The sequence below is a fragment of the Mus caroli genome, unplaced genomic scaffold (genome assembly GCF_978045245.1).
Source record: "Mus caroli unplaced genomic scaffold, Mus_caroli_1 scaffold_18, whole genome shotgun sequence".
Taxonomy (NCBI): domain Eukaryota; kingdom Metazoa; phylum Chordata; class Mammalia; order Rodentia; family Muridae; genus Mus; species Mus caroli.
In genome coordinates this window covers 69,184,116-69,199,528 of record NW_028227273.1, presented here as the reverse complement: position 1 = coordinate 69,199,528, position 15,413 = coordinate 69,184,116, and the positions used below count along the sequence as shown (strand labels likewise).

The window sequence follows — 15,413 nt, the reverse complement described above, 5'->3', positions numbered from 1 at the left end:
GAGACCCAACAAATGTGAAACCTCTTGGCATTTTCCAGAATATCTTGAATAATTAACTTTTAGGTTGAGCAACAGCACACTGCTGACATTTAACAAACATTCACCTAAAATAGCAATTTCATAGCCTAATAACCTGGCATAGCGGGACTACAGAGCAGTGAGGAAAGGGAGAAGCAGAGACACTTCTTAGTGATGTTCACTTCTCAGGGAGAAGTAGGAACAGGAAGTCTTTTAGCTGGAAAATAATATCCTGCTTAGGAAGACCAAGTTGGCTGTAATGTGAAGGATGAGTCCCTGAGGAGATGAGTCAGGGGACCAGGGCCAGGACTGGAGGCATGACATCGTGAATAACTAAGGCAAAGAGCTCTGTGAAGGAGGTTTGTGAGAGGATTGGCTACCGGGAAAGGGGAGCATCACTGGAGTCCTCCACACTCTAAAACTCTGAATCTGCTTCAGGTATTAGCGATACAAAAGTAAGCAAACAGAGTTCTTGACTTGAGGCACATAGATAAAGCAATCAGCATCATAGAAGAAATAACAATGGTCAGAAACCCGGTGTTAATAATGCCAAGGTCAAGGCCTTCATATGGGGCTCGACAGATGGCTCAGTGGTTAAGGGAACTGGTTTCAGAAGACCTGAGTTCAGTTCCCAGATCCTGCATTGGGCTCACAGCCATGCACTTCCAGTTCACAGAGTCTGATACTCTTTTCTGAATTCTACTGGTAGAAGGCACACATGAGGTACACAGATAGGCAGGCCAAAAAATATATACACACAAAATAAAATAAATAAATTTAAAAAAAGAAACAATGGGACCTCTGTCTTTTATAATCTGAAGTTTTAGAGTATTTTCATGCCCTATTTAACAGAAAAGAAGACTACAGCTTCAGGTCTTGGGCAAGAACCTACAACTAGTATGATTAGAACTCACAGAAAAAAGTTCTCAATACATGTTCTTAATTAAAAGAACATTATTTCAATGAAGAAATATTTAAAGACTGATGTAAAATTCATTATGGAGAAAAACATTTTATACCATTATTTGATGTTTTAAGAGTAAAAAATATAGGGGCTGGAAAGATGGCTCAGCTCTTCTTGAGGTCCCAGGTCCAATTCCCAGCTCACAGGCATTTGTAACTCTAGCTCCAAGGGATCTGATGCTATTTTTGGGACTCTACAGGCACGACATTCATATTGTACACAGGCATAGATTTAGGCAAAACCTTCATACACAGAAAATGAATATTGTACAAAAATTTAATATTAAAAATATAACTTTCTGGGCTAGAGAGATGGCTCAGTGGTTAAGAGCACTGACTGCTCTTCCAGAGGTCCCGAGTTCAATTCCCAGCATCCACATGGTGTCTCAAACCATCTGTAACTCCCTCTTCTGGTGTGTCTGAAGAGAGCAGCAATGTACTCATATACACAAAATAAATAAATAAATAAATAAATCTTTTTAAAATATATATATATATTTCTTAATACAGTCTAAATTACAGGAAAAGTAATTGAATATGATTTTTGTTTTGGTTTTTTAAATGGTATTATAACTCAGGGTAGTCTGAAATTCCTTACCTATACATTGGTGACCTTGAATATGTGTCAGTACTTCATATGTTTGCCAAATGCTGGGATGATAAGAGTGAGCCACCACACATAGATATATAATTGAATGTGAACCAAAGTATTTTTTATTAATAATAATATGCTGACTTGTTGTGTTTTCCTCATTTAGCAACTATAAACTATTGCTCAGTGAGAATCACTCAATGGTAAAAGTTTGTTCGCCTTATGAAGTGGATACCAAGTTACTTTCTTTGATACACTTGCCTGTTAAAGAATCTCGAGATTATTATTCATTGGCTGACATTGTTGCAAATGGACACAGTCTTGATGGGAGGATTATTAATGTGCTTGCAGCTGTGAGATCGGTAAGTCAGGAAATCAGTAAATTAAAACCGTAGCAAAGCTCCCTACAATTTGGCATGGCACCCTCTGTCACCTGACTTGTGTTAGAATGCCATAAACACCAGCTGGGACATTATCCCTCTTTATCTTGGTAGTAAATTGAATTAAGAAAATAACACTTCTCAAGCAGGGCAGTGGTGGCGCATGCCTGTAATCCCAGCACTCAGCACTTGGGAGGTGGAGGCAGGCAGATTTCTGAGTTCAAGGCCAGCCTGGTCTACAGAGTGAGTTCCAGGACAGCCAGGGCTACACAGAGAAACTCTGTCTCGAAAAACCAAAGAAAGAAAGAAAGAAAGAAAGAAAGAAAGAAAGAAAGAAAGAAAGAAAGAAAGAAAGAAAGAAAAGAAGGAAAGAAGGAAGGAAGGAAGGAAAGAAAGAAAGAAAGAAAGAAAGAAAGAAAGAAAGAAAGAAAGAAAGAAGAAAATAACACTTCTCATTAAAAGGAAATTAGCATTTTATCTGTGGGTCACTAACACAATAAAATCATTCCTGATTGCTAATTGCAGCAGGCACTATTGTACTTAAAAATGTTCCATTATCTATATAAAAGCTGGGTTAAACAAAGACATAAATAGAAAGGATAAGCTGACTGGCGTGAACAGCCATAATATTCTTTAAATAAGTCAAGGAATAACTTTTGTATCTGTGTTCTCAGAGGGACTTTGAGAACAGAGAAGAGGATAACTTGTGTATTCGAAAGTACATTCGAATAATGAGATATTTATCAGTCATTCTTTCCTTGCTTATATTTAGAAGTTCATGTTCAAAAAGAAACTATTTGATTATATTTAAGTGCCTTCACATCTGTAGAAGAGGAATAAGAATTTCCTTCAATTTCTTAGGTTGGAGAACCAAAATACTTTACAACCTCAGACCGAAGGAAAGGCCAGAGATGTGAAGTTAAACTCTTTGATGAAACAGAGCCTTCTTTCACAATGACATGGTACTCTTCCACATTTGTCTTTAACTGTGATGTGCTACTCTCATTACAGAGACAGAACACTTTATTGTATCAAAAATATCATATCAGGTATAATAATAACACTTGAAAAAATGAACTCTCTTGAAGGTTGAGATTTTTCTGTATGCAACCTTGGATGGCATAGAATCACTTAGAGTACTTCATTGTGACAAGTTTTATTATTATGCTTCATAGCAAATAGTGTTTTATTGAAGTCTACTGATGAGGGATAAGTCAAAATTTTTGAAATTCACTAGCACCTTGGAGAATAAGCTATACTCTAAAGTCCTGAAGATTATGGCTCCTGATGCCTGCAAGTGCCATCTGCCAGTCAAGCGCTCTGAGCCATGTATCCATTTGAGACACTCAACTGTAATGGCTTTATGCTTTGGCTTTAAAGATGTTAGGCCTTAATTAATTATTCAGTTCTAAGTAGTACTGGGCAGATAAAGGACTCGTAGAGCAGATACTAGAGATTAGTACATTCTGAAAAACAGCTTTCACAAAGGTGTTAAGTAATCATACCTAATCAGTGAAGACACTTCCCATGCAAGCCTGGCAACCCAAGTGTGATCCCGGAGCCATAGCTAGAAGAAGAAAACTGACTTCACAAAGTTGTCCTCTGACCTCTATGCATGTGTTGTGGCCTGACTGTAAATGTGTGTGTGTGTGTGTGTGTGTGTGTGTGTGTGTGTTGTGTGCATACAGAGTATTAGTAAATTAAATTAAAATATAAAGTCTTAACTGCTTTGGTTCCCTGGAAATTGCAGTTTTTGTTTTTTCTGTTTTGTGGGTTCCTTGAGGGGAGGTATAAATTTGTCACTGATGGATTTTCTAATGTATTCACTTTGTTTCACTTCTTTTTAAACCAATACAGTTGGGATAATGAATCCATTCTACTTGCACAGAGCTGGATGGCGCGAGAAACAGGTCTTACCATTTATGACTGTGTTAAAAATATTTGTCATTTTCATTCCTCATGTATTAACTTTTAAAATGGCTTTCCCCCAAACAGTAATATTTGCCTCTGATGTGAGAATAAATTTTAACAAATTTCAGAACTGCATGGCAGCAACTGTAATCTCAAAGACCATTATCACGGTGAATCCAGGTAAAATGCTTTGTATTTCTCATTCTTTTGGAAGTGATCATAAACACACGCCAATATTTGTACAATGTTTTTAAGAATCAAACTGTGGGTTAATGTTTTAGAATCCTTTTGCTTGGTGGTGGCTGAGGAGCAAAGAGGTAAGGTGGGAGATTCACCCCTAACGACTTCCTCTAACCAGCACCTAGTGGCCCAGTAAGCTAAGATTTCATCAATAGAGGAATGCATTGATAAGGCCAGTGCTCTTATGAACTAATAACTTCTCAATAATGTCACCAGCCTGGGACCAATCCTGCAACAAATGAGGCTTTAGGCAATTTTATATCTCAATATTCACCTTTTTGTGATGAAAACACTTAAAAAGCTACACTTTTAGTGCTGTTTAGGAGCACAGCCCAGAGGCTCAGCATCGAGGAGAGTGTACTGCTCAGTGTGGTTCCCAGCACACACAGCAGGCAACTCCCAGGGGCTGTGACGCCCTCTTCTGACCTCTGTAGTCACCTACATCAATATGCATATACCTTTGCACAGACACTCATACGTGCATATAATTAAATGTTAGTAGTATTTTATTTCTATTATATCCTGACCACAGTTTCTCCTCCATTGTCTCCTCCCACTCCCTCTCCAAACTTCCCCTCTGCCCCTGCATCCACTTCCCCTCAGTTTCTCCTCAGAAAAGGACAGGCCTTCTATGGCTATCACTCCCACATGGCATATCAAGTTGCAGTAAGACTAGGCACCCCCACACACCTTTTTTGAGACAAAGTCGTACTGTGCAGCACTCACTAGCCTGGGACAAAGATCCACCTGCCTCTGCCTCTCAAATGCTAGGATTAATGGTGTACAAAAGAAATCCTTTTAAAGAACTGGATATAGGATAGTATCCTATTACATGGTATTATTATTAGCTATAGACCCATATTGTACAACAGAGTTTTTAAATTTATTTTGTTAAGGACATAAATTTAGTAGATTATTTATAAAGCTGTTTAAACTTGGCTGCTTGTTTTAAATCAAATGGGTTTTAATTTCTTACCTACCTTGTAGAAATGAAGAACCTAAATGGCATAGATATTTATCACAAGTAGCACATTACCTTTTTCCTGATGCTTCTCCTGCCTTGAGAGTATTGATTAGAGTAGGAGGGAATTCCATCCTCCTGCAGACAGTCTGGGCCATGGACTTTGAGGTGCTGACTGATTTGCTTGCTGCAGCCCTTTTAGCAATTGCTCCCTTGATTGTCTAGCAGTTCTATTAGGACATCAAAAACATTCCTTCATTTGCCCATGAATTTACAAGTCTTCACAGAATGCTTTATATACACCAACAGTGTATTCTAGAACAAGACAATCTTCAATCTTTTCTAGAACAAGACAGGAGACTGTGGAAGGCCAATGGATGTAAGGGGAGCCATGATGTTGGATATTGGAACACAGGATGCAAAAGCACAGTCTTTGTTCTCGAGGATCCATCCTCCTTCCGAGAAAGCACATTGATAGGACACATGTGACGGGAGCAGGAGAAAACCTCCTCTACTTGCCCAAGGGAGGCGGAGGAATGTAGACACTATCACAACAAGTAGTGGAGTGTTCAAGTAGGAACTACAACTAAAGACAGCTGTGTTGGAGGCGGGGAGCTTAGGATTGAAGGGCTTTAGACTCCTGTGAGGAGCCTTCTAGGTGACATTCTTGCCTTACAGTATGCCACCTAACTACTCCTGGGGAAACTCATGTTCTAATTTGAGGAACAAAGCTTTAAAATAACATTTAAAAACCATTTCTAAAGCTAGCCACGGAGCCTGGAAGTTCACACCTTTAATTCCAGTACTTGGGAGGCAGAGGCAGGTAGATCTCTGTGAGCTCAAGGCCAGCCTAGTCTACATAGTGAGTTCCTGGATAGCCAGAGCTACATAGTGAGACCCTGTCTTGAAAAATACCAAAAAGGCAAAAACCAAAACATAACAAAAAACCAACAACAACAACAAAAATAAGCTAGCCATGGTTATACATGTCTATAATCCCAACACTTGGGAGTTTGACAGAGAAGGATTCTGAGTTTACAATATATTTATTTATTTTATTTTTTCAAAGCAGGGTTTCTCTATATAGCCCTGGTTGTCCTGGAACTAGCTCTGTAGACCAGGCTAGCCTCAGACTCAGAGATCCACTTGCCTCTGCCTCACTAGTGCTGGGATTAAAGGTGTGTGTCATCACCACCCTAACAAATACAATTTTTACAGTAAATAAAAAGAGAAAAGAAATGAATATAATATTCAAAAAAGTTTGCTGGTCAAGTCTGGTAACCTGAATTCTATCTCTAGAACCTGAGAAAATAGGAGAGGACCAACTGAGCAACACTGTCCTCTTACTTGTACAGGAGAGTAGTGGCTTTGTGCCACCCCCACCTTGTGTGATAGACACCCGCACACTGTAGTGAGAGCAATAAATACATACAATTATGTTTTACATTTATTTATTATTTTATTAGTGCTTTGCCTGCATAAATGTATGTATACCACACATGTATCTGTTGTCCTCAGAGACCAGAAGATGGCATTGGATCACGGAACTGGAGTTACAGTTGGTGTGAGCCACCACTTGGATTCCAGGAAACAAACTTGGGTCTCTACAAGAGTAGCAAGCATTCTTAACCACTGAGTCATGTGTTGGGCTCCTAAAATTATTCTTTTTAATTAAGGAAATGAATAAAATGATGAAAAAATGAAAAACATAAAATACGTTATAATTGTATCACCTAGAAATAATATTTCCCCACATCTATTCTTCCAGGTAGCTTTACATATTCATGTTTTTCAGTTTTAGAGTCTTAGACCACAGCCAGGTGTGGTGGCACACGCCTTTAATACCAGCATTTGGGAGGCAGAGGCAGGCAGATTTCTGAGTTCCAGGCCAGCCTGGTCTACAAAGTGAGTTCCAGGACAGCCAGGGCTACACAGAGAAACCCTGTCTTGAAACAAAACAAAACAAAACAAAACAAAACAAAACAAAACAAAAGAGTCTTAGAGCACACGGTTTTCTAAAGCTGCTCCTCACTATAACATCTCTCCATGTTGATTCACCTTGACTCACATGTTAATGGTTTAATGATAATTCGTTGAATTGTGTTCTTTTGTGGTGTTTTGTTTTACAATTAAGATAATTCTAGATGTTTTGAAGTAATTTAAAAGATAATTACTTGGCTTTTTCCTTATTATGCATTTTCAATTTAAGATACACCAGAAGCCAATATCCTACTGAATTATATAAGAGAAAATAAAGAGACAAATGTAGCTGATGAAATTGACAGTTATTTGAAAGAATCCGTAAACTGTAAGTGACATGGGTGAGAGAGGGAGGTTGGAGAGAGATTATTTTTCATGGTTGGGGCATCAAGCCCAGGATATCATGCATTCTAAGCAGAAGTTGTTTCTTTGAGTTATATCCTTAGCTCCTCTTTTGATTTCTTTTGTTGCATTTTTTAGAATTTTTTTGTTGTTGTTATTTTTGCTTTTTTTGTTTTTGTTTTTTTTGAGACAAGGTTTTACTATGTAGCTCTGGCTGGTCTGTAACTCACTATTTAAACCAGGCTGGCCTTGAACTCACAGATTTTCCTGCCTCTGCCTCCCAGTGCTAGGATTAAAACTGTGAGCCACTACACCTGGCTTTAATTTTTTAAATTTATTATATATATATATGAAGTTTTGTCTGCATGTATATCTTTGTACCTTGTGTACCTGTGGAAACCCAAGAGGGCATTGAATTCCCTAGAACTGGACTTGCAGATGGTTGTAAGCCACCATGTGGGAACTGAGAACTGAACCTATGTCTCTTAGCCACTGAGCCATCTCTCTAGCCCCCATTTTTTAATGGGGGAACTCATATTAATAATGACCAATCTGAGAGAAGTAACAACTCTTTCCTCAGGCAAGTACAGTGTTCACAGAATTTGACAGAAGTATTAGATACACGAGGCCCTGAGTTTAGTCCATATGCGTATTTCAGATGTTCTCCATGAGTCTTTTGCACACCCTAGCCTTCCTACCTTTAATTATTTTAAAATTCTTTTTATTTATTCTTCTCTCATACATTCATCCTGACCACACCCTCTCTCCATCCTCTCCTCTCATCATCCTCCAAACCTCCCCTCTCTCTCAGATCCACTTCTCCTCCATTTCCCTTCAGAAAAGGGCAGGCTCCCAGTGATATTAACCAAACCCATAGCTAGATGCAATAAGACTAGGCACAACCCCTCATAGCAAGGCTGGGTGAGGCAACCCATTAGGAAGAAAGAGTTGCCAAGACCAGGCAAAGAGTCAGACACTCCTACTCCTCCTGTTAGGAATCCCACAAAAACCCCATGCTAAGTCATCACAGCACATGTGCAGAGGATCCAGCGTAGACCCATGCAGGCAGGCAATCAGGCTCTGTGACTGCCACCTCCGTCTCTATGAGCTCCCTGCTTAGTTGATATTGTGGGCCGTGTTCTCCTGTGTTCTAAACCTCTCTGGCTCCTATAGTCCTTCCTCCCCTCTTCTGAAGGGTTCCCTGAGGCCGGCTTAGTGTTGGGGTGTGGCTCTCTGCATCTGCTCCCATCACCTGCTTGTCTATTGGGATGTAAGCCTTTCCTCTATCTTAGAACATATATGAAATTATAATACTTGTTTTTATTATTTTTATTTTTAGTAAACACAATAGTTAATGTCTATACAGTGGAACAGCTAAAAGTAAAAGCTTTGAAAAGTGAAGGAAAAGCAGATCCTTTCTATGGCATCCTTTATGCTTACATTTCTACATTGAACATTGATGACGAAACTACCAAAGTAGTTAAAAATAGATGGTAAGTAAACATTATTTTCAACAAATTCATGAAAAATAATTAGTTAATAAAGTCAAGCTCTATAGTAGTTACAGCTGTTCTTTGTCTTAACAGTGGTTGTATGAAAGAAGATTTTATATAAATAAGCCATAGTTAAATGTTTCTGTGACAAAATATTTATGTTCTGTGCTGTACAGTTTTATGTCAACTTGACAAGGTAGAGTTTTCTGAAAGGAGAGAACCTCAAATGAGAAAATTCCTATATAAGATCAGACATTTTCTTAACTAGTCATTAATGGGGAGGGCCCAGTCCACTGTGGGTGGGGCCATCCCCGGGCTGCTGGTCCTGGGTTCTATAAGAAAGCAGGCTGAAGCAAGCCATGAGGAGCAAGGCAGTAAGCAGCACCCTCCATGACCTGTATCAGTGTCTGCGTATGGGTCTCTTTCTCCTCTGAGTTCCTGTTCTAGTTTCCTTTAATGAGGGACTACAGTGTATAAGAAAAAGCCGGGTAAAACCTTTCCTCCCCAACTTGCTCTTTAGTTATATAGTATTTGTCATAGCACTAGAAACTCTAAGACAGATTCAAACAAACATAAAACGCCAAACAATTCTCAATCAACACAAACCAGGGAACAGAGAAATCTTTCTTATCCTTTGTCCAATGCACCCTGGAAGCCACCTTCTGTAAGGGATGATGCCTTCCTGCACAGCAGGTCAGGACCGTGAGCTCATCAGTCTGATCCTCTTAGCCACGCCCCCCAGATATACACAGAGTCATTTGTGTGTCTATGCTCTAGATTTTCACAGAGTGGGTTTGTAGATCTAGTTTCATGGTAAAGATAAATAACCTGTGGTATTTTAGAACATCTTAGAATATTATTAGAATGTTATGGGATAATTCTCTAGATATCAAATTTGTCACTGAGGCTCATTATCTTTTGAATAACATTTGTTTCTTTTCAGTTCCAGCTGTGGTTATATTGTAAATGAAGCCTCCGATACTTGTACAATTTGCAACCAAGATTCTTCCAGATTTAAATCTTTTTTTCTCAGTTTTGATGTGCTAGTTGATCTTACTGACCACACTGGAACACTCCATTCCTGCAGTCTCTCAGGAAGTATTGCTGAGGAAACTTTGGGCTGCACGGTAAATAGCAGAAAGGAAAAAATAGCTAGCAATATTTCTGGTATTCTTGAATATTCTTCCTCAAAACTATAGATTATTTTGTTGACCATCTGAAGAGATCTTAGGAAAAGCCATCTTGGTTTAAAATACATATTTAAATGTTTTCCCTTTTAAATGTTGTATTTTATGTGTGTGGATTTTACCTGCATGTATATTTGTGTATTACATGCCTGCCTGGTGCCTACAGAGGCCAGAAGAAGGCATCTATCTAACCTTCTGGAATTGGAGTTAAAGATGGTTATGAGCTGCCATGTAAGTGCTGGGAACTAATCTTAATAGTCTCTGCAAGAGGAGCAAGTTCCAAAGATGCCCTTGATCTCATGATCCCCTTGCCTATACCTTGCAAGTGCTAGGATTATAGATATGTGCCACTACACTCAGCTGTGACCTAGTTTTAACAAGCATGTGCCAATCTAAATGTTTCTGCTGCTGTTCTATAGCTGCATAGCAGACAAAATGTGAACCTGCTATACAGCTGGGTAGGAGAGATATGGCCAATACAGACTTCTAGAACAAGCTTTTAATCACTGACCCATCTCACCAGCCTTAAACATAACCTAATTTTAATGAACATATGATCTATCTATTTCAGTTTGACTATCATGAGTAATTTAGTCCTCAGCAAAACAGAGGACTAAATATGACATTTTAGGACAATCTCCTGTCCTATAGCTCAGACTGGTCTTTTCTTTGTTTGTTAAGATAGAGTTTATCTGTGTAGCCCTGCTGAATTTAGAGATCTGCCAGCCTTTGCCTCCTGAGAACTGGGATTAAATGCATGTGCCCACACCACCCAGATTAAATATGACATTTTATATAGTCAAGTATAATGGATAAAACATAGTGGGGATATTGGTCAGGCATGCACTGGCTGTTCTAGAAGTCTGTATTGGCCATATCTCTCCTACCCAGCTGTATAGTAGGTTCACATTTTGTCTGCTATGCAGCTATAGAACAGCAGCAGATACATGTAGATTGGCACATCCTTGTTAAAACTAGGTCACAGCTGAGCGTAGTGGCACATATCTATAATCCTAGCACTTGCAAGGTATAGGCAAGGGGATCATGAGATCAAGGGCATCTTTGGGAACACAGTAAATCTGTAGGACAGCCTGGCCTATATGAATCCCATCTCAAAAAAAAAAAAAAAAAGGAAAAGAAAAGAAAAAGAAAAACAAAGATTATAAAAGTTACTATTAAATGTTGGCTCAGAATTCTGAGCCAATTTATTGTGGGGAATTTTCCCTTTTGAATCCTTGACTAACTAATGATTCTGGTGATAGTTTTTCATGGTTCATCTTCCCTGTCAGAGGAATTGAGCTGTAATGATATGAGTAAACTTGTATCTCTAATAAGCAAGTGCTTCACAGGGTTGTCAAATGAGTCACAACTCTGTTTATTTCACAAACACTTACTTGATCTTTTGTTTTTAACCAGATAAATGAGTTTCTCGCAATGACAAGTGAACAGAAAACAAAGCTGAAGTGGCAACTTCTTTTGGAAAGAAGCAAAATTTATTTAAAAGTGAGTGTAATTAGAGTAGTATTATTTTATTATTTCAAGTAATAAAAAAATCTTCATAGGAGATTCTTTTTCAGAACTGAGGAGAGAACCAAGGGCCTCTCATACGCTAAGCAGCTGCTCTGCCACCAAGCAGTACCCAGCTTAGGAATGGGTTGTCATTAACAGTGTCAATTCCAGATGTACAGAAGGTCGGGTCTGCCAAAGAAACAATGGAAATAGCCATAGAATAAAGGGAGTCAGTTACCAGTGATGCTTAATAATGTCAAGAAACTTCCCTTTAATGAAAACTTCAAGACAAAGCAAGAGACATCACAGTAAAAACGGGGCTGTCCCCAGTCCTGCCTGCCTGTTTGGCACTGTGCTTTGATGAGTGAGAAGTTGTAAAACAGAGTTCAGTGTCTTATGTCTCGGATGAAATAGATGTGGTGTGAGAACAGCTTCACCTGTTCTCAGCCCATGCAACCACTGGATATGAGTTCACTTCACTCAGCCTGTATAGTTATGTGAAGGGTCAGCACCGTCTCCTGAGACATTATCTAGTGTTAGAGAATCAAAGAATCTTAATATTGAAGCTGTGGAGGGCAGGGGAGGGCAAACTCTTGGCTCCTTGCCCAGGTCACTGGTGAGAGGACAACCGCTAGGGTTCCTTCCTTCCTGCCATGCCTTGTAGTGCTTTCTCTTGTAATCTTAGAGGTTACTGAGCTCCAGTTTCTATTTGCTGATATTTATTCTATTAGAATTTCATATTGAACAAAGATGTTCATGAGCCCACACGCCATTAGTAGTCAGAGCAATAACATCCTCTCATACTCTACAAATGACAGAGAATGGGAGTAGAAATGTCCACACTTTGATATAACTATGAGGACTCCTTCTGTGGTCTTGTGAATGCTGTTTCTACTTCACCACAGCCTCATAGAGGCTGTAATAGTTCCAAATGGTCTTTTCTAGGCACCTCAAGATATATCTGAATAGATTGCAGACATGGAGACAGTAATGGCCTCACCAATATTTCTAGAACCTGGGTTTGAGGTTGTAGTAACCATGGATACCAGGCCCTTGGAGAAAAGTTAGTCATACGCTGCTTCTCCTATATCTGTGTGAACCCACAAAATGTTCTGTTCCATCATCATAAGAACACACATGACCTTGCTAATGAGCTTGATAATTTTAAACAACTTATATGTGTGGGTGTTCTACCTGCTCATATATCTATGTAGCATGTGTGTGCAGTGCTTTCAGAGACCAGAAAAGGGCATCTGATCCCATGGGCCTGGAATTACAGATAGTTGTGAGCTACCACATGAGTGCTGGCTAGTGAACTAGGGACTTCTGCAACAGCAGCAAGTATTCTTAATCGCCAAGCCATCCCTCTAGTCCTTTACATTCATGGAAACGTGTATAAAGTTTTACACACGTACAACAAATTGTCCTCAGGTACAAGCATATTGGATGTTTCCAAACATATGCTTAGAAGATTGTGTTTGGGGTAGGGTGGGGTTAATGCTGAGGATATGCCTAGGCTCTTAAGAGCACTGGCTGCTCTTTCAGAGGACCTGAGTTCATTCCTAGCACCCACACGGGGCTAACAGTAGTCTTTTAACTCCAGTTGCAGGGGATCCAATTTCCTTTTCTGGTCCGAGGGCACCAGACATGCAGGTGATGTACAAGCATGTATGCAGGCAAAACACCCATGTTTGTGTAAAACATCTATTTTGTTTTGTTTCTTTTGAGATAGGGTTTCCCTCTGGGCTTGGACATCACTATTGGCTGGTTTTAAATCAAGGCTATCCTCCTGCCTCAGTCTCTTTTTCTTTTTTAGATTTATTTATTTATGTATGTAAGTACACTGTAGCTGTACAGATGGTTGTGATCCTTCATGTGGTTGTTGGGCTCTGGTCGATCCTGCTCGCTCTGGTCGGCCCCGCTCACTCCGGCCCAAAGATTTATTTATTATTATAAATAAGTACACTGTAGCTGTCTTCAGACACGCCAGAAGAGGGCGTCAGGTCTCATTATGGATGGTTGTGAGCCACCATGTGGTGCTGGGATTTGAACTCAGGACCTTCAGAAGAGCAGTCAGTGCTCTTACCTGCTGAGCCATCTTGCCAGCCCCTGCCTCAGTCTTCTAAGTACTGGGATTACAAGCATGAACTTTTGTGTGTGTATGGATTAGTGATGGAATTCCCTAGTTAAGACTCTACCAGTGAGCCACATACCTAGACACTAAAAGATATTTAAGTTTATTCATGAAAGATCTTGGACAGAAACCAGAGCTTGTGAGCCAGGTCTAGTGACTTAAACCTGTATCTACTTGGTAAGGTACAGCAGGAGGTCAGGAGTTGGACAGCAGCAGCATGTGAATGGAAAATCACAAGACTCTGCCTCAGACAAGCAGAAACTGAATATGAGAGTTTATATTACCTGAGAAGTTTGGTCAAAGATGCCAGCTAAATAATCTTAGCCCCTGGGTGGTGGCAGCAGAAATGCCAGAAGTTCTTGTTTATTCTCAAGTGTTTGATGAGATTCTACTTTTTAAAAATCCAAAATAAATCTCTGTCTATAAAGACAAAACACTTTCTATAATTCTCATATCTGAAGTAAAAAGAATTGGTACTCAGAGTGACTCCAAGCTGGGCCCAGCTGCGTACACCTGTAGTTCAGCAGTCATGACATTGCGGTAGGAGGACCATGAGTTTACAGTCAGCAAGAGTCACACAGCAGGGCCCTGTTTCAGAAAAGCACAAACAACCAAACAACACCAACAACAAAAACCCTTGCAGTTCTTCCTTTGTGGTCACTGGTTTTCAGCTTGGTGTACGAGGTAATATTTAACTCCAACCTCTGTCTCTTTTTCTCCTTCAGTTGATTTTATCACACAGAGCAAGGGGTGGACTGAAAGTCACCATACTCTCCTGTAAGCTTGCAGATCCTACTGAGGCAAGCAGGAACCTGGCTAGACAAGGACATACTTAAAACCAGATTTTGCTCCAAATTCTGGGAAAATATAGACATTTAACTCTTACGATGGAATGTTAGCTTGAGAATTATGTGTAAAATTACATTTTGCCTAAATGTGGTAAAAGTATTTCTTAGATTGTCACTGTTTCCTTCTAGAGTTAGCTCAGCCCCTGGAATACCATTTCTATTAGCCTTACCCTGTCTTCTCTCACATGGGGAAATGTTTGCTTATGTACAGAAATAAACATGCTTGGTCTTCCTCCCAGATATGAATGGTTTCTTTGTCTCTGGAAGAAGGTTAGAAGCCCCCAAAATGTCCTCTCCGTAGTGTGGTGGCAGATATCACTTGACAGGACCCAGTGAAAGGTTCCTGATATTGGAGAGAAGGCAAGGCCGCGCAGGATCTGGTCTGGCTTTGGTGATGACAAGCTGGAGCTACCTGGTGCAGGCTAAGGCTTGCTGATGCAGGCTTGGCACGTATGAATCAGCAGGGAGGGGACCAACTTCAAGAGCTATGGGAGTGATGTGTGAGCCTCAGGAACTTTGAAGAGGGAATTTTCTCAAGACATTGGCGTGGCAGCTGTTTCTCAGCCCACTGCTCCCTGCAGCAGCACAGGGTGAGCACAATGCTCAGCCCCACACAGATCTGAGCTACTTGTTCCAGGCACCGGCCCCTCTACAAGACCCACCCTAGTTTGGCACCAATTGTGAACCTCAAATCTGATCCATTGTCCTGCAGAGGGCAGGACACAAGACAGAAAAGTGAGTATACTGAGCTTTCATATGAAGCTGGTGTTGGAAGGGACATGTGTGTTATCCAATGTTTTCTATGGTTTTACTATATGTACAGTTGTGCAGACTTGCCAGGTGATCCTGGTATGT

General features: G+C 40.0%; 1 protein-coding gene across 2 annotated transcripts in view; it reads left to right on the top strand.

Annotated features, from left to right (window-relative positions):
• The window catches only part of Meiob (meiosis specific with OB-fold), a 28,214-nt gene extending 13,416 nt beyond the window's left edge, over positions 1 to 14,798 (top strand). The window contains exons 6-14 of one of the 2 annotated variants that reach the window (XM_021149016.3): positions 1,740 to 1,935; positions 2,815 to 2,915; positions 3,811 to 3,863; positions 3,949 to 4,044; positions 7,275 to 7,373; positions 8,727 to 8,880; positions 9,824 to 10,007; positions 11,484 to 11,570; positions 14,436 to 14,798. In XM_021149016.3, the coding sequence (XP_021004675.1) occupies positions 1,740 to 1,935; positions 2,815 to 2,915; positions 3,811 to 3,863; positions 3,949 to 4,044; positions 7,275 to 7,373; positions 8,727 to 8,880; positions 9,824 to 10,007; positions 11,484 to 11,570; positions 14,436 to 14,546 (1,081 nt within the window). In that variant the 3' untranslated portion in view covers positions 14,547 to 14,798. The remainder of the gene's footprint in view (positions 1 to 1,739; positions 1,936 to 2,814; positions 2,916 to 3,810; positions 3,864 to 3,948; positions 4,045 to 7,274; positions 7,374 to 8,726; positions 8,881 to 9,823; positions 10,008 to 11,483; positions 11,571 to 14,435) is intronic. The other variant, XM_029471679.2, reaches the window with a different exon arrangement.
• Positions 14,799 to 15,413: the final 615 nt, after the last annotated feature.